We start from the raw sequence: 21,419 nt of genomic DNA on the forward strand, positions 1-21,419 counted from the left end.
GTCACCTAGAAGATCTAGATGCGAATCAGCATGCGTGAGATTGAAGAGCACGAGGAAGGGCAAACTGGCTACACGGGCTAGAACCCATACCGTACGGATGGAGATTGATGTACGGGCGGCAGAGATCGTCGGTTGATGTAGGGGTAAATTTTATGACGATTGCTCAACAGCGCCGTCAATCTCCAAACCACCCACCCATTTTCATTCACTTCACAGGAACAGAGCCCACCATAACCATATTTCTGATATGGTAGCAAGAATTAACACCACAACGGAAAATGCAATTGCCAACTTCATTTTTTTCACCATACCACAAAACTTAAACAGACACTGCCAGCTCAAATGGATTCACAAACGCACCCAAACTGAGAGGGGAAAAAAGAGTTGTAGCATTAATGGACTAGGCGTCACGGAACGGATAGCATCCTGCTGCTGCTGCTGTACATAATTCGACATGCTTCTTCAAGATAAATCTTAAAACTAACAGTCCCAATCGCCAGCCTTCCAGGATAATAATAACTAGATAGGATCATAGGAGCCTAACGCTACCGCCTCCTTAACTGAAATATATGTCCACAGCCCGACTTCGCCCAACAGATGGTAACATTTGTTTCTGCTCATTCCTCTTCATCCACATCCACCAGCTCGTACTCCACCAGCGACATGTTGTTGTCTTGGTTCACCTTGAAATCAGCAGGCTGAGTCACCTCAATCCGGCCCCACTTGTCCACTGCCAGCCTCATGGTGCCCTTGAACATGTCAATCTTGGCGTTGCGGAAGATCACTGTTGTATCTGGCTCCAGAAGGTCAACTGTCCACAATCACCGACAAAAAAGGAAAAACATGGTTAAATTCTGACCAACTAATCAACAATGATGGATAACCAACTAATCAACAATGATGGATATCACAAACCTACTAATAATAAGCACATAACCATAAAGCTATCTTTCATAGATTCCATGCCAAAGGCAACAATGATGGATATCACAAACCTACTAATATGATAGAGAGAACACCAGGATTAGTGCAATATGTAAAAACAACACAATGTCTTGTGGACACCAGAGAGAGTTATCATGCAGGAGAAAACCAACAATTTTCCATAGCAGAAGCAACCACCAAGCAGTTTTCAAATGCTGCAATGCCATACGAATCAGAAAGAATCATCACAAAACCAATAATTTTGTTTATAAAAACAAGAACCATCAGTTTTGAAAACACAAAATCAGGAGTCATCACACAGGGGGAAACTGGTAACGTCTAAAACAAAAGGAACATCCAGTGGTATAAAATGACACGATATCATGAATCATCATGCAGGGGGGCAACCAGCAACGCTTCTATCTACTACCTCTGACCAACAGTTTCTGCATGGCATCATGTCAAGTTACGTTAAGCAACATCCAACGGTTTCAAATGACATGATATCACAGGGGGAAACTGGTAACGTCTAAAACAAAAGGAATATCCAGCGGTTTCAAATGACACGGTATCGCAAGGGGAAACTGGTAACGTCTAAAACAAAAGGAATATCCATCGGTTTCAAATGACACGATATCATGAGTCATCATGCAGGGGGCAACCAATGACGTTTCTATCTACTAACTCCATCTAACAGTTTCTGCATGGCATCACGTCGAGTCAACAGTTTCTGCATAGCATCACGTCGAGTTACATTGCCACCATGTGACAGACGACAAAGGTCACCCAGAGTTTCACATATTGATTGAAGGCTCACAAAGCACATATGGTCGATCAGCATATCCAAAAATAGAACTCTAAGTGAAACTCTCACCAAGCACTAGAGCTATTTGGTACAGCAGGAACCAGTTTGGCAGCATATTTGACACCCAATCCCTCCATACATAACGAGCAATAAGTAACAGTAAGAGCACACACAACATAATGGGGGCATAGTAAGCAGACGGATCTAATCAAAACAGGGCAGAAACTATGATGTAGTTGTACTCTATATGCAATGTAGGCCCCAGGTAGATGATGTTCATTGTGTATTAACTATGGTTAAAAAAACACAACTATGATTAAAAAAACACAGGCGCTAATCAGTAGCACTTATGCAAATAAAGAAGAAGCATGAGAAAAAACATTCGCATACAGGTCGCGCCAGATCTGCAATCTAATCCTATTCCTAGGAGATCAGTACTAGCAGATCAGTTAGTGGATGGATCGATGGAATCGGAAGCGCGAGTGGGCGAGAGAAAAAAAAAGGGTAATGGGGGAGCAAGCGGATGGCAGGCAGCATACCCTGTTCGTTGCGGGCGGTGACGAGGACGGTGCCGGTGCTGTCTCCGACGAGGCACTCGGCGACACGGGTGCGGCCGAGGTGCGTGGAGGGCTTGTCGAGGACGGTGCGGGCGGAGATGACGCGGGCGGTGAGGGTGTGGCCGTGCGTCTGGGGGCGCAGCTGGTCGACGGTGGTGAAGACGGGCTTGCGCAGGGCCTTGGCGCCGTCGGCGGGGCCTGTGGCCGCCGGGGCAGGGGCGGGGCCGCGGCGGACGTAGCCGGTGCCGGGCGGAGGGGCGCCGCGGCCTCGGAAGGTGCCTCGCCTGGGAGCCGTCGACATCGGCGATCCTCCCTCCAAAACCCTAGCGGGGGCGGGGGCGTGGGCGGCGGGGCTGCAGTTGGAGTTGGTGGCGGCCGATTCGAGAAGACGAGTTGTTGTTGTTGCGACTTGCGAGAGGGCAACTGCCAGGTGGGGTGGGGGACGCCCTGTATTTAATACTGCTCCACTAAGACGGACACGTGGGCCCAGAGAAGTCAGAATCTGGGACCCGCACGCCGCATCGGGGGAAGAAGAAGGGTCGAAGAAGACGATACGACGCCTGGGCTGGGCATGTGGGCTGTCTGGGCCGAAACGGTTGGAGGCTTGTGAGGCCCAGCCCAAGTTGTATTGCGTCCACCGTCAACACGTGTGTCTGTGTCTGTCTGTCAAACAAATTCCGCAACACAATAATGCAATTGGTGTTCAAAAATCAGAATCCAAACTACTCGTTCCGACTCCAAATAAATATCTGTCTGATTTAATGTTTTTATATAATATAATAATGTTGAATGAACTTTATAGGTACAATATAAATCTATATTTCATATTATATCAATGATAGTAATATTGTAATTTTTATATAAATTTATTCAAACATATACAAATTTTATTTCAGATAACTCTAGAGTTAATTTATTTAGTGACTATATATGAGAACAAATCGCGCGATCATTTCAAATATAAAAAAACCTCTGAGCTACAAGCAGTTATGATGACGTCATGATAAGGCAGGAACGGGATGCGGTGGGTCAAATACGAGAGATTTCAATATTTAGAATTCAATTCACGCGTCTCTAAAGATTTAGGATTCGTCCGTCTTTCAAAAAATAAGACTAAGAATGCGAATTACTTTAAGATTTAAGATTTTAGTCTTTTTCCTATCTTTTTTTTCATGAAATGTTTTCACGTCTCTCAAGGTTCCTAAAATGACCAAAGTACCCCTACCTCATTTAGATCTGATTGCTGTAGCATTAAAAAAACTGAACCTTTGGCACCAGGAACCCCAGCTGCATAGAGAGAGATGATTTGGTTTCCTAAGAACTAAATTGAACCCTTGGTAGAAAAAAATGTATATTTTAGCACAAAGCAAAGCCAGCACACCACAATATGAACGAGACACACATATGCTTATATATTTATAAAAATGGAACACCAGGAAGGTCCCATAGATGGCAAGCATCGCGCTCGCGCGACTGGGAGTCGCGGCCACGAAGTAGCATACAAAGGAACGAGAGAGAGACCATTATGTTTTAGATGCAAGAGGCACTTTGGTCATTTTAGGTGCTAAGGAGAGGTGAAAACATTTCAGAATAATAGAAATGACTGAAAATGTGTGAAATCCTAAATTTTGAAGTAATTCGTATATTCATTCCTATTTTTTAAAAGAACAAATTGAGTCCTAAATCTTAAGGGGTCCTAAATATTAAAATTTCTCGCCAAATACACATGCGTTGTGATATGAGTGAGTGAGTGAAAAAGAAAACACATGCATACAAAATGTAAAAAGGAAAGGAATCCTTTTCTGAGTCTGAAACCAAACTAAATCCGCGGCGCATACACCAGGAGCGGGAAGGAGATGTGGTCGGTAGCAGTCGTGTCGATCTTCGTCTTCCAGTAGGAGTAGGAACTCGTCGCCGGTTGGCGGCGCCTATCTACGTCGTCGTCGTCGTCGTCGTCGTCACCAGGACTCGGGAAACCGAACAGAATACAGTATATATACTGCAGCTGCAGGGCGTGCTGTGCTCGTCGTAAGTTAGTTGAGGTCTTTATTAAGGAGGGAATTGTGGCAGCAGCAGCCAGCAGATCGAGAAGCCAGCACCGCAAAGCCAAGAAGGAGATGGCCATGGCGGAAGTGGACCACCTCGCCGGCGAGAGGGCCACCGCGGGCTTCGACGTGGAGGAGATGAAGGTCGCGTGGGCCGGCTCACGCCACGCCGTCCACGTCGCCGACCGTATGGCGCGCCTCGTCGCATCCGACCCTGTAAGCCGCGGCCAATCCCACCCCACCCGTTCTGGATCTGCTCGCTCCCCTGCCTACCTCCTGCAGCCAAATTCCGCCGCCTCACCCTCACCGGACGCGCAGATCGCAGCTTCTTTTCTTCCTAAAAAAGCAACAACACTTTTCCATCCCTCGGTGCCCAACGGAGAAAACAAAGCAACCAACCAAACGAGAACGGATTTCGCATAACCCGCTACATTCTGCTTTGCTCACATCATTTTTTAGGATTTTATTCCTTAGCCCCACTGCTGATTGCCTACTCTCTTTTTTTTTAATTGTTGTTTCCCTCCTTGCCATGGTCATCTCACCATAGTGACTCTAACCACAATACATATTTTTTTTTATTTACTCAAACAGTAATCACATGTTTACAGTAATCTTGCTGTCCACTTTCAAACTGGATACTCAATTCCATCTCAACAACTCAAGTACATTGCCCTTTTGTTCAAAAAAGCAACAGTAGGATTGATTGTAACGGTCATGCTTTTCTTTTTCCCTTAAATGTTAAGGCTAATATTGACATGCCCCCCATCCTTTGCTTGGTGTGCCCAGCTCAATACAGCCCATTGTAGGCATCAATGTCTGTTAAATCCCCCTTCCGGTTGAATTCACTTCAACCTATGCCTTCTCCATATGTATAGGTCTTCCGCAAGGATAACAGGACCATGCTTTCCAGGAAGGAATTGTTCAAGGACACTCTGAGAAAAGCAGCCCATGCATGGAAGCGGATCGTCGAGCTACGTCTTACAGGTCACAAATCAACCCATATCTGTTTCTGTTTCTGTTTCCATTAACAACCAAAGATCTGTTACATCCACTGTGCTACATACGGCACTCTCTTTAACTAATGTCACGTCACGTTTGATGTCAATTAACAGAAGAGGAAGCAAATTTGCTGAGACAATATGTCGACCAGCCTGGTTATGTTGATCTGCATTGGGTACGTCTGTCCATTCCTTTTTTTCATCATCGGTAATAATATGTTCTTATCATACCTTAGTTAAGCATTTGTTGTGCGTGGTGTGGTGTTTGCTAAAGTATTCTCAGATCAGTGCTACGGTCTTCTCCGCATACCGTCAATCTTCATATGGTTATTGGGTTTCTGTGGAAACTAGTGCCATACCTTTGATAGCAATCACAGAAAATTCATGCCATGGAAGGAACAGCAGATACTTGCTTCATCTTCTCTTTTGTTAACTTACAGACACGATATGATCTTGCAGGGCATGTTTGTTCCAGCTATAAAAGGGCAAGGAACTGAGGAGCAGCAGCAGAAGTGGTTACCACTGGCTTACAAGTTCCAAATAATTGGGTGCTATGCTCAGACGGAACTTGGTCATGGCTCAAACGTTCAGGGCCTTGAAACAACTGCTACATTCGATCCAAAGACTGATGAGTTTGTCATCCACAGTCCAACTCTCACGTCCAGCAAAGTAAAGTTCTATGAATCAATTGCCACCTTATTGATTTGTTTAAAACATTTGCTCTTTTCCCTTTTTAAAAATTACTTTAGCGGTTTAGCCATTTGTAAATTGTTAAAGATGCTGCCCCACAACCCCACAATTAATTACATGCTTCTTGTTCGCAGTGGTGGCCTGGTGGCTTGGGAAAAGCTTCCACCCATGCAGTGGTGTACGCTCGGTTGATAACTGAAGGGAAGGACTATGGCATACATGGTAATGTTTTGCTTTTATAGGAAGCCTTCTATTGATGCATTCGCTTTCTTTGCGACTTATGGAGCCGGTGTTCCAGGTTTCATTGTGCAACTGCGAAGCTTAGAGGATCACTCCCCACTTCCTGGTGTTACCCTCGGTGATATTGGTGGAAAGTTTGGTAGTGGTGCATATAACAGTATGGATAATGGTGTTCTGCAATTTGACCATGTGCGCATCCCAAGGGATCAAATGCTGATGAGGTTTGTCCATTTCGATCGTCATACTTCATTCTGCCACTTTATCCTCCCCCTCCCCCCCCCCTCTTTTTTTTTGGTCTTAACCTTGTTTAAACTTGACATTGTTATATGTTTGCTTTCTAGGCTTTCACAAGTTACAAGGGAGGGGAAATATGTTCACTCAAATGTTCCAAAGCAGCTGCTGTATGGGACAATGGTTTATGTTCGTCAGTCAATTGTTGCAGATGCTTCTAAGGCTTTGTCCCGTGCTGTTTGCATTGCTGTACGATACAGCGCAGTCCGAAAGCAGTTTGGCTCTCAAGATGGTGGCCCTGAGACTCAGGTACTTTCTCTGTTAAATATTGAATAAATTTTGTATCATTATTATTTGTTCATTTTTCTGTTAATTGTGAAGAAACGTTGTTAAAAAACTATGCTCTCAACCATAAACTGAGCTGACCATATAAAGTAACTAATAAATGAGATCTATCCACTTGGCGGGCTTCAAATACCTATTTGGTTTCATAAACGTCCATACTCTTATCTATAAATCAATTTGGTCAAATGTAAGATAGATAGTTTGACTTAAGAGAAAGATAGAAGTGGTCTTTTTGGGACGGAGGGAGTACATGTACATGGATATTTCTGCATCTTCTGGCTACCAATGAGAGGTTACTAATGTATTGAAACTGATTACAGGTCCTTAATTACAAGACTCAACAGAGCAGACTCTTTCCATTGTTGGCTTCAGCATATGCATTTAGATTTGTGGGTGATTGGCTCAACTGGCTATATACGGATGTCACTCAGAAACTGGAAGCCAAGGACTTCTCAACACTGCAGGAAGCTCATGCATGCACAGCTGGTTTGAAGGCTGTGACAACATCTGTAACTGCTGTATGTATTAAGTTTAATTTGAGTAATCCTTGTGCTCTTCTACTTGTTATTAATGGTTTACTGGTACACCTCATGGTTTATTTTCATCAGCCCTCTTTGGCTCTCTTATACAATTATGATTCAAGTGGAGCTGAGTTAATATCAATCATTACTAAGTACTCGTAGTATAAAAGTGGTTTGTAGAAGTTCTGAACTACCAATTGGGTAGATGTTGTCTTTATCACTTCATCTTTCTTGGGTATTTCAATTGTATAGCTCATAATTCAGGTTTCACAGGCTGTCACTAGATATGATTTTTCTGTCTGACTTGCCTGTATCCCTGAAGCTCCATTCCATTTTAAAAGTATAGGTTCTGATGTGATGGACTAGTCACTATATATAACAAAGAACACTTTTAGAATTCATCCATTGTTGTATAAGGGGAGATTTCTCTCTATTATGCAGGATGCAATTGAAGAATGCCGAAAGCTCTGTGGTGGACATGGTTACTTGAACAGCAGTGGCCTTCCTGAATTGTTTGCCGTCTATGTTCCTGCTTGCACTTACGAAGGAGATAATGTTGTTTTACTTTTGCAGGTTTGTATGCTACTCATGTTCCTTAGTTGTGATGATTTATCATGCTTTTAGCACGTAATGTATTTGATTGAAGCCCCTTTTTCTTTCACAATTGTGTTTTTTTTTTGTCAATGGCGTGGTAATAGCCGATGGTGGTACCTGCAGGTTGCAAGGATTCTAATGAAAACCGTTTCTCAATTGGCATCCGGAAAACAGCCTGTTGGCACAATGGCCTACATGGGCAAAGTACAATATTTGATGCAATGCAAATCTGCTGTCAATTCAGGTACATAATTATAGGCTGACACAATTGTATGGTCTCCTCCTTGTCTCTTAAGGAGGCATGTATGTATTTGTGATGTGATGGTAATAGTCCTTGTTTTGATGACTGTGAACAGCCGAAGATTGGCTTAACCCTGTTGCCATACAAGAGGCATTTGAAGCAAGAGCGCTCAGGATGGCGGTAAACTGTGCCCAGAACATAAGCCAAGCTGCAAGCCAAGAGGAAGGTTAGTATTTATTCTACACACATTAGTCTGGGTGACAGGCGGGGAAAAAGAAAATCTTATATAGCTGGTAAAGTCTGGATGGAAATTAATCAACTGTAGCAATGACGATCTCATTCCCTTCAGGTTTCTACGAGCTCTCCCCAGATTTGCTTGAGGCTGCGGTAGCACACATCCAGCTGATCATCGTGACCAAGTGAGTACCAAGCACACAATCATTATCATGTTTCCTTTTCTTATTCTTAGAAAAGAAAAGAAAAGAAAAGAAAAAAAAATCATTTGCTACTCTTGTTGCTTGTGTGTGTGGTGCTAGGTTCATCGAGAAGGTGCAGCAGGACATTCCTGGACACGGAGTGAAGGAACAGCTGCAGACCCTGTGCAACGTGTACGCGCTGTACATCCTTCACAAGCACCTGGGCGACTTCCTGGCGACCGGGTGCATCACACCCAGGCAGGGAGCTCTGGCAAACGAGCAGCTGGTGGGCAAGCTGTACGCGCAGGTATGTAATGTCGAAGAAGGAAGGAATTGAAGGAAGCTGTACGTGTACGAGCAGCTGAGCAGGAACTGACTTGGACATTACACAGGTGCGGCCGAATGCAGTGGCGCTGGTGGATGCGTTCAACTACACGGACCACTACCTGGGGTCTGTGCTGGGGCGGTACGACGGGGACGTGTACCCGGCGCTGTACGAGGAGGCGTGGAAGGACCCGCTCAACCAGACGGTGGTGCCGGAGGGCTACCACGACTACCTCCGCCCCCTCATCAAGCAGCAGTTACTGAAGCTCTCGAGGCTCTGAATTCTCTCTCTCTCTCTCTCTCTCTCTTCTTCTGTCTGACGTACGTTGGGGTTCATGAATTTCATCATCATCAGTTTTAATAGTACTGTACTGGAGTCAGGAGTGAGTAATAAGCGAGTGAGCTAGCGAGCATATCTCTGCTGCTCGAATTTGTATCCTAGATAGAAGAAAATGCTGTTACTGAATGAATCAAGGATTGAATTGGTGCAGGCATGCAATGCTCCTTCAGCACTGACATTCTTGTTCCTGTTCCAAATTATAACTTTCTCAGGTCTTGTTTGGATGTTGTCGGATTCACTTCAATCCATATGTGTTGGTGTGGGTTGGTGTGGAATTTAGTTCAAGTCCCGCTCCAATCCACCTCAACATATGTGGATTGATGTGAATCCGACTACATCCAAACAAGGCCCCAAAGTTGACTATAAAGAGAAATGCAAAGATTTATGAAACCAAATAGTTAGCAATGATAAATGCTACGTATTATTTTATTATATAAATTTGGTTAAAGATGAGGTGTTTTGACTCAAAAAAAAAAAGGTTGGAATGACTTTAATTTGAAAATGATGCACCCCTAGTGTGCTACGTGCTCTCCCTCCAGACTCCAGAGCAAGTGACAAGTACTAGTAGTAGTGCGTCTTCACTAGAGCGAAGACGTATCCAACCCCCACCTGCCATCTTCATCCTCTTCCCGCCTGCTGCTGCCTCCGTCTCCTCCCTCCCTCCCTTTCCCTTATCCTCCTCTCCACCTGGCAATGATAATGGCTCCTCCGCCTCCCCTCCTCTCCCCCACCGCCGCCCGCCGGCACACTCCGATACTAACGGCGCCCTCCGCTTTGCCTCCTCCAGGCTCCACCCGCTTCTGTCCTCCTCGCCACCGCCCACGCCCACGCCGACGCCCTCGCCTCCCCCTAGCTTCTTCTGCTCCCGCCGCAGCAGACGGCGACGCCTCCACCTCCTCCTCCTCCGCTGCCAACCCACGGGGCTCTTCCGCTTCCTCCGTCCTCACCTTCCAGCAGGCCATCCAGCGCCTCCAGGTTCGTTTCGCTGGCTGCTCCACTCCCCTCCCCTCCCCTCCCCTCCCCACTAATCAAATTCACAACTACCCACATCTCCTCTCTCTCTCTCTCTGAGTGACGTCTGACCCCTCCTCAATTCCAATTCCAATTCCATTTCCACAGGAGTACTGGGCCTCCGTAGGATGCGCTGTCATGCAGTGTAGCAACACCGAGGTTACATGCGTATTCTTCTTCCGCATTGTTACTTAACCCCCGGGCCCCGACCCATACTAGTAGTAGTAGGCAATAACGTTGTTTTTTCATCCACATCGAATCCAGGTCGGAGCAGGCACAATGAATCCTCTCACATTTCTCAGAGTCTTAGGTCCTGAGCCATGGAACGTCGCGTAAGTTTGCCCTCTCATCCTCACCACTACTAGTATTTATCAACTCAACACCCACCCCTTTTGTTTATGCACCGCCGTCTAATTTCTCCTCATTACGCTCCACAAATTATTTCCTTATTGTATATAATAATAATTCCTTTAATCTAAAAAAATGACATGTGATGCTCTCTATGAACGGCACGGCAGTATATACAAAGGATACAGTGTTAACGCCGTCTTCCTTTCCTTTTTTTTTTTGTGCTGTACTGTATTTTTCTCCAATTTTGATCCTCAAGTTACGTGGAGCCAAGTATAAGACCGGATGATAGTCGCTACGGGGACAATCCAAATAGGCTTCAGCGCCATACTCAGTTTCAGGTTCACTCAAGTTTTGCTTCTCTTTTTCCCATCTTCTTCTTTTATTTAATTGGCCAAACCATTACCAGTACCTGATTCGTGGTAGTTAATCATTCTTATCAATAGGTAATTCTGAAGCCTGATCCTGGAAATTCGCAAGATCTCTTTCTGCACAGCCTTTCAGCAATAGGTATTGCTGAATAATATTATCTGCCTTCAGTTCTACTAGACACTTTGTAGTTTGTACAACCAAGGAAAACTAATCTGACAAATGTTTTTACATTTTTTATATTCACTAATGAAAGTCCCAACTGGTAAATGATGATGTTCTATGTTTCCCTCTATCACATTTTTTATGAATATAAATGGAGTCAGTGATTGGTTGAGTTGTTTGTCTCACAGGTATCAACATCCGTGAACATGACATCCGTTTTGTTGAAGACAACTGGGAGAGTCCGGTGAACTTCTACCTTCTTTCAGTGTTCTTCCTTTGTATGCCAGCACATGTTGTCCTGGCTAAGTAAACTCCAACGAATTTCTTCTTATTCATAATAGGTTCTTGGTGCTTGGGGACTGGGCTGGGAGGTTTGGATGGATGGCATGGAAATCACACAGTTCACATATTTTCAGCAGGTACAACTAATTAAATACTACAATGTATCACTTCATGACTCTTGCTAAAATCAAACTGGGACCACACAGCTGTTTCATCTGCATATTTAGGATGTAGACAAGGAATGCAAATCAGACCAAGTGACAGTTGACTTATTAGATTTTTTAAGAAAAGAAAAGAAAACTAGACCATCCAGGAGGAACTATATGATCTGAACCAAGAATAAAATAGCATCCAAAAACAAAACTCTCTGGAGTGCAGTTTCTCCTGCCCTCTTGCTGGTTGTGTGGCTTACTTCATTTGGCCCCTCTTTTTTGTGCACAATTTTTTCCTCTTTTTTGAAAATTAATAAAAATCTCCTACAGTGGGGGTCTCCCCTGCTGTACTTTTGTGTCAAAAAAAGAAACTAGATGATTTTGCATCATCACTTCATGTACTCAAAGTTTTCAGGTCCTATTCCTGTCTAATCCCTGTACCTTTTTTCTGTATCTCAATTGTTGCAGTCAGGAAGCCTTCCATTGCAGCCGGTTTCTGTTGAAATAACATATGGACTTGAGCGTATCCTCATGTCACTTCAGGTAGGCCCAGTAATTATTTTGTACTCGTCTTGTATGAGTCATACATATACAGTGCTTATTAGCATTCTTTTCTTCCTGGATAGAATGGTAAACATAATTCCTCGATTTTGTTGATTATTGATCCTTGACTCCTGTATGTCTATAGCACAACAACTGTGATACTAACTTCTCCATTGAGATCATTTCTTTTTTTGAGGGAACATTGAGATCATTTCTACCATACTATTGCTGGTAGCATGACCTTTGAAAAAGCTGACCTTACTTTAATTTAGATGCTGTGACAGGGAGTTGATCATTTCAAGAATATACTATACACTGAAGGAATTACATATGGAGAACTGTTCCTTGAGAACGAGTATGCTTTTTTCTTGACTGTTTTTAGATGCTATGCAGATCTTTTTTTTCGTTAGATTTCCCTGCATTTCCTCCTCTTATATACCATGGATACTGATTCTGTCATGTGATTAAGCTTTGGACCTTATTTTTGGTTTCTTGACTTCAGGAAGGAGATGAGTGCATATTATTTAGAGCATGCAGATGTCAGTCACATTCAAAAGCACTTTGACAATTTTGAAGAAGAGGCTCGCTCTTTGTTATCACTGGGGCTGCCAATTCCGGCGTATGCTTGAATGATTTATACCGTCTCTTTTGGATTACAAGCAATTAAGTGATAAAATTAACAAGTTTACTCTTGATTTGCAATGAACTAGGTATGATCAGGTTCTGAAGGCCTCTCATGCTTTCAATATATTAGATTCTAGAGGTTTTGTTGGTGTAACTGAGCGTGCAAGATATTTTGGTCGCATGCGAAGGTGCTGAACTATTTCCCTTGTTTTCTTTCTATCTTACGTCATCAGGTATCATGGAAACTTTCAAGTGCCTCTTTGTTCCTAATTAAATTATATATTTCCATTAGAGCAACAAATATCTCCATATCACCATGTTTTTCTTTTTCTTGGAGGTTAGCAACCTGCATTTTATTTTAAGTTCTAAGATTCCTCACTACCCATATTTTGATTGCTTTTCCAACCTCATTGCTATGGGCTTGGAATTCATAGTTGAAGATTGCTTCATCTAATATTGAACTGATTTGATGTTTAACCATTCATTATTCTGTTACATTATTTGATGTTAGTTCAATGTTCTTCTTTCATCTAGCTTCTGCATTAAAGTCAGAATAAAATTATGATCTTGCTGACTGCTTTGTGCAGCCTTGCTCGTCAATGTGCTCAGCTTTGGGTGGAAACTCGAGAAAACCTTGGACATCCTTTGGGTGCTTATGAAGAGGATAACCTTATCTATCCTCATGTCTCCGAAAAACCTCGTAGAGAGGTAGTTCATTTACATTGCTATCCGCTGAGTATTTTTTAAGAAGAAAATCACATAGGAATGCACATATGATGTTGCAGACTACACAAAACAAAACACATGTTGTTTGACCTAGAAATTTGGTTTCTGCCATTCAGGAAGTGCCAGTGCAACCACGGGCATTTGTTCTTGAAATAGGAACAGAAGAGTTGCCACCCGGTGACGTCGTAGAAGCAACTGAACAGGTAAACATAGCTTTCCATTTGTATCTAAAGAACATGATGACCCTTGCTTTGCAAATTTTTATTTCCTAGAATTTTCTGACTTTGTTTCATAGTGGAATGACTTGTGATCTGTTGCTTGTTGATCTTCAGCTTGAGAAATCTCTAGTTAATACATTGGAGAAACGTAGATTGACCCATGGGAAAGTGCACACTTACGGGACACCAAGGAGATTAGCGGTATCATCCTGACAATTTTCATCTCACATTTAGTTTCCTGACCAGCCTTCTTGATGTATTTTTCTACACCGTCATATCTTTCAAGCTTCATCAGAAATTGCTGTCATGTAATGTCTAAAATCTCTTCAACATTTGTATTCCTTCTGTGAGTAGAGACCAGGAGGCAGTTTGGTGTGTGTTCAGTTAGAAATGAATGTGATAACCTGCCTGATGACTAAGCCAATTGCATGGTGGAGAACTTTTCTTACTCATTAAAATTTCCTTTGCTTAGTATATTAGGGATGTTTGTGCATTTTAGTCACACAGAAATATCTAAAACGGTGTACATGAACATGAAAACATTTTGAAAGAAGTGATTTCTTGGTGGGCATCTTTTAGATATGTTTGTTATATGGAAAACCCTTAAGATGTTAGTCCACTATTTTTTTATACATCTATACTTGTCCAATCTGAAGCAATAAGAAGTCCAGCTTTGATTTACAGATTGTTGTTGAAAATCTTAGTATGAAGCAAACAGAGGTAGAGTTTGAACTACGTGGTCCACCAGTTGCGAAGGCATTTGACGAAGAAGGAAACCCCACTAAGGTTGGCTATCCACAAGAAACTTGGCTATACTCTGCTGTTGTGATATTGCTTATTCTTGTGTCTCTTTTGTAGCCTGAAACATGAATATGTGCATGTGGAAAATAAAATCTAGTTTGGTTCTTAATTAGGAGGAAGCGAGTAGCATCATTTACAAAAGCTGCATTTTTTACCATTGCTGATATGGATCTTATCCTCTTACAATAATTTTCTTTGTTCCTATCCAGGCCGCTGAGGGATTTTGTCGAAAGAATAATGTCTCTGTTGATCATCTATATAGAAGAATAGATGGTATACAAAACAAGCTCTTCCCTTTTAAATATTTATGATTGCCACTTCCTTTTAGAGTTGCCAATTTCTCTTTCATATAATTATATTGCTAATTGTGATTGGTTGCCAACTTACCTACCTACAGTCATCTCCACTTCTTGTTTGTGCTTGCTGTGTTCGAATCACCATGTGGAATTGATAGCACGGAATTTACTATAGAACTGATGACCTGTGTAGTTTTCTGAGGACAAACACTCTTCTTTCCTCCTTTGTTTATATCCCTTTTCTTAGCTTTCTGGTTGCCAAGTGGCTCTCTCAGCCTCTTGAGTGGCTTTTGTTGTGCTTGTTTTCTTGTGCAGTTCTTATCCTTTTTTTCTTTATAAAATCTTACAGTGGGGGTTTCCCCTGCTGTATTTTATGCTAAAAAAAAAACCTGTGTAACTTTTTGACGGTCATGACCTGTGTAGTTCATTCATTGATATTACATTTAGTTATTTTATAGGGTAACCTTAGCTTTAGTTTAGTTCTCAACTGCTTATTCTCTATAAACTTATTCAGTGCTAACTGCTAGAATAGAGGGTACTGAATTCAGATGAATCCATATTTTATCAAGAGAAAATTGAAGTTTTTTTTTCAGATTTATTATCTGCTTCCTATATCTTATTACCAGATGCCCATGTTGAGGCCTTATGCTTATAACACATAATGCTGCTTCCCCCTTATAACCCCCCTTTTTTCTTAATTATCTCTTCTTGTTGTTTAAAGAGGCCTAAATTTCATGAAAAAAATCACACTTTACAGGTAAAACAGAATATATCTATGCTAGAGTCAGAGAGTCTGCTCGTTTTGCTGATGAGGTTATTTCTTATCCTATATATTTGCTTGACAGAAGATTGTATTGGATACCTGAAGTAGGGCCTTAGTTGATCAACAGAGTTTTCAAGAGTTAAAAAGTTCTTCCTCGTATATTCGTGGTGTTTATAAACAATGGACTTTCTGGCACTGGAATGAGAGTGATAAATATCTGTTGCATTTTTCTGTTAGAGTATGTGTAATGCAGGCCCATGTGGCTAGGCCCATGAGGCCCATGTATCCCTAATTATATGGCCACCCTGGTTATATGACCACCCATGTATCAATCTATAATAACCATAATGGGCCAACAGCCATGTGCCTATAGAGGCAGCGACTGGCGCCCTAACACGAAGAATTAATAATACAAGAAGCTATCGATGCTTAGCAATAATCAATTACTTAATTAGTTTACTGTGTTCAGAGTCCATGTCTTCCAGTACCTGACTCGACATGTGTGGCTTCGCATATTCTTTTCTATTTCGTGCAGTGTGTATCTCTGCTTGTCCTTTAATTGTAGCATGTCAACTGCAGGTCCTAGCTGAAGATATACCTACTATTGTTTCTGGTATTTCATTTCCCAAGTCGATGCGCTGGAACTCCAATGTATGTGTACCCTGAATGGCCTTTATGCCGCCAATGTGCTATTATGTTTGAGGAATCCTAGATCAAATGATCTAATGTCACTATAGTTTCAAATTAAACTGATTACATATGTGTTAGAGTACTTGTATCAACAGAACTCATAACTTAGCTGTAGCTAGTTCTCGTCTTTTGTTTCACCTAGGGGGGTACACTTCCTGAAAATAATACATAGATAAAAGGGTAGAATGAATGCTTCTTCATAATTATGTACCTTTGGCTAATCTTGCATAAATTCTCAACTATGGTTACTTCTTTCCTTTTCTTCAGTGAGGACAATAGTTACTTCTTTAATTTGGGCAATGAGCTTTACAAATCCCATTACAAGATCAATGTGCATGCCACTCACTCTAGATTATTTCACTCGCAGATTGTTTTTAGTCGTCCAATACGCTGGATCCTGGCACTTCATGGCGATTTTGTTGTGCCATTTTATTTTGCTGGTATCTCAAGGTAATACATTTTGTATTAGTTCTCGATCTTGTTTTGTCATAAATTTTGAGCATTCTTGTTTCTATAACAAACAAGGTTTGCATTGGCAGTGGGAATCAGTCATGTGGCCTTCGTAACTCTTCTTTGGCTAATTTTAAGGTACTAATTGGTTTGCGTGTTTGTATATTTCATCTATTTTGCTTCTTCTGTTACTTCTATCTTGATGGTTGTCTTGAGTAAGAATGTTGCTTCGTTTAAAAAAAAAAGTACTCAATCCATCCTAAAATTATAAGACGTTTGACTTTTTCAACACCAAGTTTGACCACTCGTCTTATTCAAAAATTTGTGCAAAATATCACTTCTTTTGTCGTGGCTTGGTTTATTAATAAAAGTTCTTCAAGAATGACTTGAATGTTTCCATAAATTTTTTGAATAAGACGAGTGGTCAAACTTGAGGTCAAAAAAGTCAAACGTCTTATAACTTGGGATGGAGAGGAAGTAAGAATGTTGCTGCATAAACTAAACTTTATGATATTATGCATTGTATTACAGCAAACAATACATAAAAGATTCTTTTCTGACATCTTCCTTTTCTCTTGTATTGTACATAAATAAAATAACTAAAGCAGCATACTACCAGCTCATCATATGTAGAATGGAAGTAATTCGAATTTTTTCTCCAATTTCAGGTGGAAACTGCAGAATCATATTTACGTAGTGTGGAAAAAGCTGGGATCTTGATTAATATGCAGGTGAGATGAGTGCACTATTAGGTTGTTCACACACTTAACCCACAAACTCATTTTTAATTTTTTTTATTAACAAAGTAATGTTTTGTTTGGAGGTTTCTTAACATCAAATCTCAATGTCACGCAATATTTGTCATTAAAATATGGGTTTGAACTTTTTAGCTTTGTCAGCTTTAGTAGCCTGCATGAAGCAGGGAAAAGGCTAAGGATTCATTCATAATTTTTCAAGTGCTTAGCACTCCAGATGTTACTGTAATAAAGTTTCATAAAATATTCTACTGCAGGAGCGGAAGGAAAAAGTCTTGCATGCCTCTACTGTATTGGCTGAAGGTGTCGGTGGCGATTTTGTTGCGCCTGATAGCTTGCTGCAGGAGGTAGATATCCTTTTATTCCATTTTTTATTTTTTATCTTAATTTTTGCTGTCAAAAACTGTAATTTCAAACCACATTATGCAGGTTATCAATCTTGTGGAGGCGCCTGTGCCCATCCTTGGTCGATATGATGATTCCTTCTTAGAACTTCCGAAAGATGTACTGATTACGGTATGTTCAGCCTTTTATTGTGGTTGCGTAGAAGCTAACTTTTTTCTTCCATTCTTGACAATTCAATGACCAAAATTATAAACCTGCTAACATGTAACCTTGTTTAGAAATATAATGCATTGTAATGTGCTGCATCTTTTTAATCAGAATTGCAACTACAGGTTATGCAGAAACACCAGAAGTATTTTGCTGTAATCTCCAAGTCCACAGGCGATCTGCTACCTTATTTTATTGCTGTGAGAGATTATATTGGACAAATTTTTTTGAGCATGTCATATATTTGACAATTGAGTAATGCATTTTTACCCTTTTGTTTAACTCACTTTTCTCTTAGGTTGCCAATGGTGCAATTAGTGAGGAAGTTGTCCGCAAAGGGAATGAAGCTGTTCTCAGGTTATTGAAAGGCCCTATGATGATTTTATAAACAAGTTGTGGCATGCATTGCAAAGTCAAGTTCTTTGCATGAACAATCACCATAGTCAACTAAACAGCATTATGATTAAAGTGTTATTTCTGTGCCCTCTGAATTTTTTGTTTGATTAGAGGACTTTACTACTTTAGTCAGCTTTAGATTCTGAATTGTCATACAATGCAGGGCAAGGTATGAGGACGCCAATTTTTTTTATAAGATGGATACACAAAAGAAATTTTCTGAATTCCGAGGGCAGCTTAGTGGCATTCTTTTTCATGTAAGTATACTGTCCTGAACTCTTACGCTATTTCTTTTGTAATGTTTGTCTTTCATAATAATTACATCCTAATTGAATAGGAAAAACTTGGCACAATGCTCGATAAAATGACACGTCTTGAGAATACTGTTGCTGAATTGGCCCTTATTCTCGGAATAAATGAGAGAATGATCTCAATTATCAAAGATGCGGCTGCATTGGCTATGTCAGATCTTGCCACTTCTATTGTCACAGAATTTACTTCACTTGCTGGAATTATGGCACGCCATTATGCTTTGAGAGATGGCATCCCCGAAGAGGTTGTGGTTCTCTTTTAATGTGGTAAATTTGGTACCAACTTGTCTTAGCATTCTGTCCATTTTGGCTGATTACATATTCATGTCAAAGATTGCAGAAGCACTATTTGAGATAACACTTCCTCGGTCTTCGGGTGATGTGTTTCCAAGAACAGATGCTGGTATAGTCCTTGCGGTTGCTGATAGGTACTTGTGCACACAAATGTAGCCCACTCAGTCTCAACATGAAAAAAGAACTTTTGCGTTCATTTGTTTATTCTGTTAGCGCACAGAAATTCTGTGGCAACTTTCCGGGTAGTACTGCATTTCATTTGTCCAAGAATTTATTCAAGCTAGAGAAGTTGCTACCCTTCTCTCATTTGTTTCACAGATTGGATAGCCTAGTTGGATTGTTTGGAGCTGGATGCCAGCCAAGTTCTACCAATGATCCATTTGGACTTCGAAGGGTCTCTTATGGACTGGTAAGGGAGTTAGAAAAGGCCCAATTACCATCACATGAAACTTTCCCAATTATCATCACATGAAATTTTCTCACATGTATTTTATCTAGGTCCAAATATTGGTTGAGAACAAGAAGAGCTTTGACCTCAGGCGAGCTCTCACCTTATTGGCTGGGGTGCAACCCATAGAAATAGAGACTAATGTTATAGATGAGGTCAGTACGCATTTCAGATAATGTTTATGTACTATGTTCATTTAGTATATGGTTCCTGACAGATTCATTTTCAAAATCCTTTTTAGGCAGTACAATTCGTCACAAGGAGACTGGAACAACTTCTGGTACATATTATCTTGATCTTTAATGACAGTTGAGTTATATACACATATTAGGATTTTTCATTTTGGGTGTTAGCTAGGATAGAGATACACTGGTACACACACTGGTACATTTACCACAGAAAACAATTTTTTTTGGATGGTTATCATGACTTGTCTAACTGCTGTGCTGGTCCTTTATTTGAATAGGATTAACATTTTGAACTGGTACATCTGCATTTCATTTTAAAACTCATTTTGCTCTATGTAATCAAACTTTTGGTCGATGGAATCCATTGCCTTTTTCAAAGTGGCATCTATTCTTGTCACTGCCATCAGGTGGATGAGGGAGTTAACTGCGAGATAGTCCGTTCAGTACTTATGGAGCGTGCAAACTGCCCTTATCTAGCAGCACAAACAGCAACTGAAGTAAGATGTTATGTTCCCTTCACCTATCTGCCCCAAAGATTCTACAGTTCTTCCGAGTATTCTATAGTTTTTGTTGTGTGGACACTTGCAGATGGAAGCATTTTCAAGAACGGAAACATTTCCAAAAGTTGTTGAAGCATATTCAAGGCCAACAAGGATAATCCGTGGAAAAGAAATTGAGTCTGCTTTGGAGGTACTGGCTTAAACATGTACCATCATAAACTGCGATTTCAGTTCAAATTATGGTGAAGTTTTTGACTCAACTACATCACCAGTCTCGAGTACTCATTGATGCAGTATTTCTCTCCACTCTGATTTTGTGTAGGTTGACCCAAGCGTATTCGAGAAAGATGAAGAAAAAGTTTTGTGGAGTGCCTACTTGGAGGTTGCTGATAAGATCCATCCCGGTACACGTTTTTCATTTTCATTTTTGTCGTGAATGGCTTGCCTCTCCTGCATTATGTCTGATTACCTGTGCTGTATCCAACTACCCATCCTGTAGGTGTTGACATTAAGACCTTTGCCGATGCTTCTCTGCTCCTGATACAACCCCTAGAAGATTTCTTCAATAGTGTCTTTGTCATGGTGGTGAGTTTGAAATGCCCTTGAAAAACTTCTGCTGCTGCTGATGATGATGATGATTATGAGTGATGATGACTACCCTTGCCGTGTTCCTTACTGATGGTGTATATCATGTACAGGAAGATGAGAGAGTTCGCAACAACCGGCTAGCGCTGCTGAGAAAGATTGAGAGTTTGCCAAAGGGAATTGCGGACCTGTCAGTTTTACCTGGGTTTTAGCCGGGTGAGCCTGCCTGTACTGCCGTTCCAGGAGTGAGCGAGTGTATAGAGAGTGGATGCCGGGATATGTGAGGAGATTTTGCAAATTAATTATTCTGGAAAGCAATGTTTTAAAAAAGCAAGTTTGTTGAAGAAAGAGAAAATTGGCGTCCAGTGGAGAGCAGCACTACAGCAGCACAGGCAAAGCACCGTTAATTAAAATCACCCCCACTGCTTACAGCGATCTAACTAGCGTAGCAGGGAGATGATTTTACAAGTATAACAACAGGCAGTCTAGGCCCGATTGATCTAACCACCGGATTGACAAATAATACAGACCTGTTCACAGCGATATGGTTTTTTTTAATGCTGCAAATAATGTATCTGAAAGTCTTTGCTGCATTATGTATTTCTACATGCGTGGACACTGAGTTTTCCAATTATATCACCGAAGTTTTAGTCAAGTTCAATTCAGAAAAAGAAAAGGAAA

At 41.3% G+C, this 21,419-nt stretch overlaps 3 protein-coding genes across 3 annotated transcripts; 2 read left to right on the forward strand and 1 right to left on the reverse strand.

The window, feature by feature from the left end:
* LOC8065360 (uncharacterized protein At4g28440) lies at positions 275-2,708 on the reverse strand. The gene is made up of 2 exons (XM_002437618.2): positions 2,269-2,708; positions 275-811 (listed from the first exon to the last, which is right to left on the reverse strand). Exons 1-2 carry the CDS (start codon positions 2,585-2,587, stop codon positions 618-620), a joined length of 513 nt encoding a protein of 170 aa, XP_002437663.1. The 5' UTR covers positions 2,588-2,708; the 3' UTR covers positions 275-617.
* Positions 4,123-9,468, forward strand: LOC110430730 (peroxisomal acyl-coenzyme A oxidase 1-like). Its single transcript, XM_021448597.1, has 14 exons — positions 4,123-4,547; positions 5,207-5,315; positions 5,444-5,505; positions 5,789-5,998; positions 6,154-6,241; positions 6,318-6,480; positions 6,601-6,799; positions 7,156-7,353; positions 7,798-7,929; positions 8,074-8,194; positions 8,307-8,417; positions 8,541-8,610; positions 8,728-8,914; positions 9,000-9,468. The coding sequence occupies exons 1-14, from the start codon at positions 4,404-4,406 to the stop codon at positions 9,210-9,212; spliced, it is 2,007 nt and encodes a 668-aa protein (XP_021304272.1). The 5' UTR covers positions 4,123-4,403; the 3' UTR covers positions 9,213-9,468.
* LOC8066859 (glycine--tRNA ligase, chloroplastic/mitochondrial 2) lies at positions 9,911-21,393 on the forward strand. The gene is made up of 36 exons (XM_021449479.1): positions 9,911-10,246; positions 10,391-10,441; positions 10,547-10,614; positions 10,890-10,971; positions 11,077-11,140; positions 11,353-11,408; positions 11,506-11,583; positions 12,067-12,141; positions 12,426-12,496; positions 12,644-12,760; positions 12,852-12,953; positions 13,353-13,473; positions 13,608-13,694; positions 13,824-13,910; positions 14,394-14,495; positions 14,720-14,783; positions 15,564-15,619; positions 16,149-16,220; positions 16,627-16,709; positions 16,799-16,847; positions 17,378-17,440; positions 17,722-17,811; positions 17,894-17,980; positions 18,142-18,216; positions 18,315-18,373; positions 18,576-18,669; positions 18,750-18,968; positions 19,057-19,151; positions 19,336-19,426; positions 19,516-19,620; positions 19,707-19,745; positions 20,061-20,150; positions 20,242-20,343; positions 20,476-20,557; positions 20,653-20,738; positions 20,852-21,393. Exons 1-36 carry the CDS (start codon positions 9,965-9,967, stop codon positions 20,948-20,950), a joined length of 3,243 nt encoding a protein of 1,080 aa, XP_021305154.1. The 5' UTR covers positions 9,911-9,964; the 3' UTR covers positions 20,951-21,393.

The sequence above is a fragment of the Sorghum bicolor genome, chromosome 10 (assembly GCF_000003195.3).
Source record: "Sorghum bicolor cultivar BTx623 chromosome 10, Sorghum_bicolor_NCBIv3, whole genome shotgun sequence".
NCBI classification, from domain to species: domain Eukaryota; kingdom Viridiplantae; phylum Streptophyta; class Magnoliopsida; order Poales; family Poaceae; genus Sorghum; species Sorghum bicolor.

Bases quoted from the DNA above. Each gene is read 5' to 3' on its own strand.
- LOC8065360 (XM_002437618.2), bottom strand. From the start codon at position 2,587: ATGTCGACGGCTCCCAGGCGAGGCACCTTCCGAGGCCGCGGCGCCCCT. The intron at 812-2,268 runs GTATGCTGCCTG...GATTGTGGACAG, and splicing joins CACCGCCCGCAACGAACAGG to TTGACCTTCTGGAGCCAGAT.
- LOC110430730 (XM_021448597.1), top strand. From the start codon at position 4,404: ATGGCCATGGCGGAAGTGGACCACCTCGCCGGCGAGAGGGCCACCGCG. The intron at 7,354-7,797 runs GTATGTATTAAG...TCTATTATGCAG, and splicing joins TGACAACATCTGTAACTGCT to GATGCAATTGAAGAATGCCG. The intron at 8,611-8,727 runs GTGAGTACCAAG...GTGTGGTGCTAG, and splicing joins CAGCTGATCATCGTGACCAA to GTTCATCGAGAAGGTGCAGC.
- LOC8066859 (XM_021449479.1), top strand. From the start codon at position 9,965: ATGATAATGGCTCCTCCGCCTCCCCTCCTCTCCCCCACCGCCGCCCGC. The intron at 11,409-11,505 runs GTGAACTTCTAC...TATTCATAATAG, and splicing joins AAGACAACTGGGAGAGTCCG to GTTCTTGGTGCTTGGGGACT. The intron at 17,812-17,893 runs GTAGATATCCTT...CACATTATGCAG, and splicing joins CTGATAGCTTGCTGCAGGAG to GTTATCAATCTTGTGGAGGC.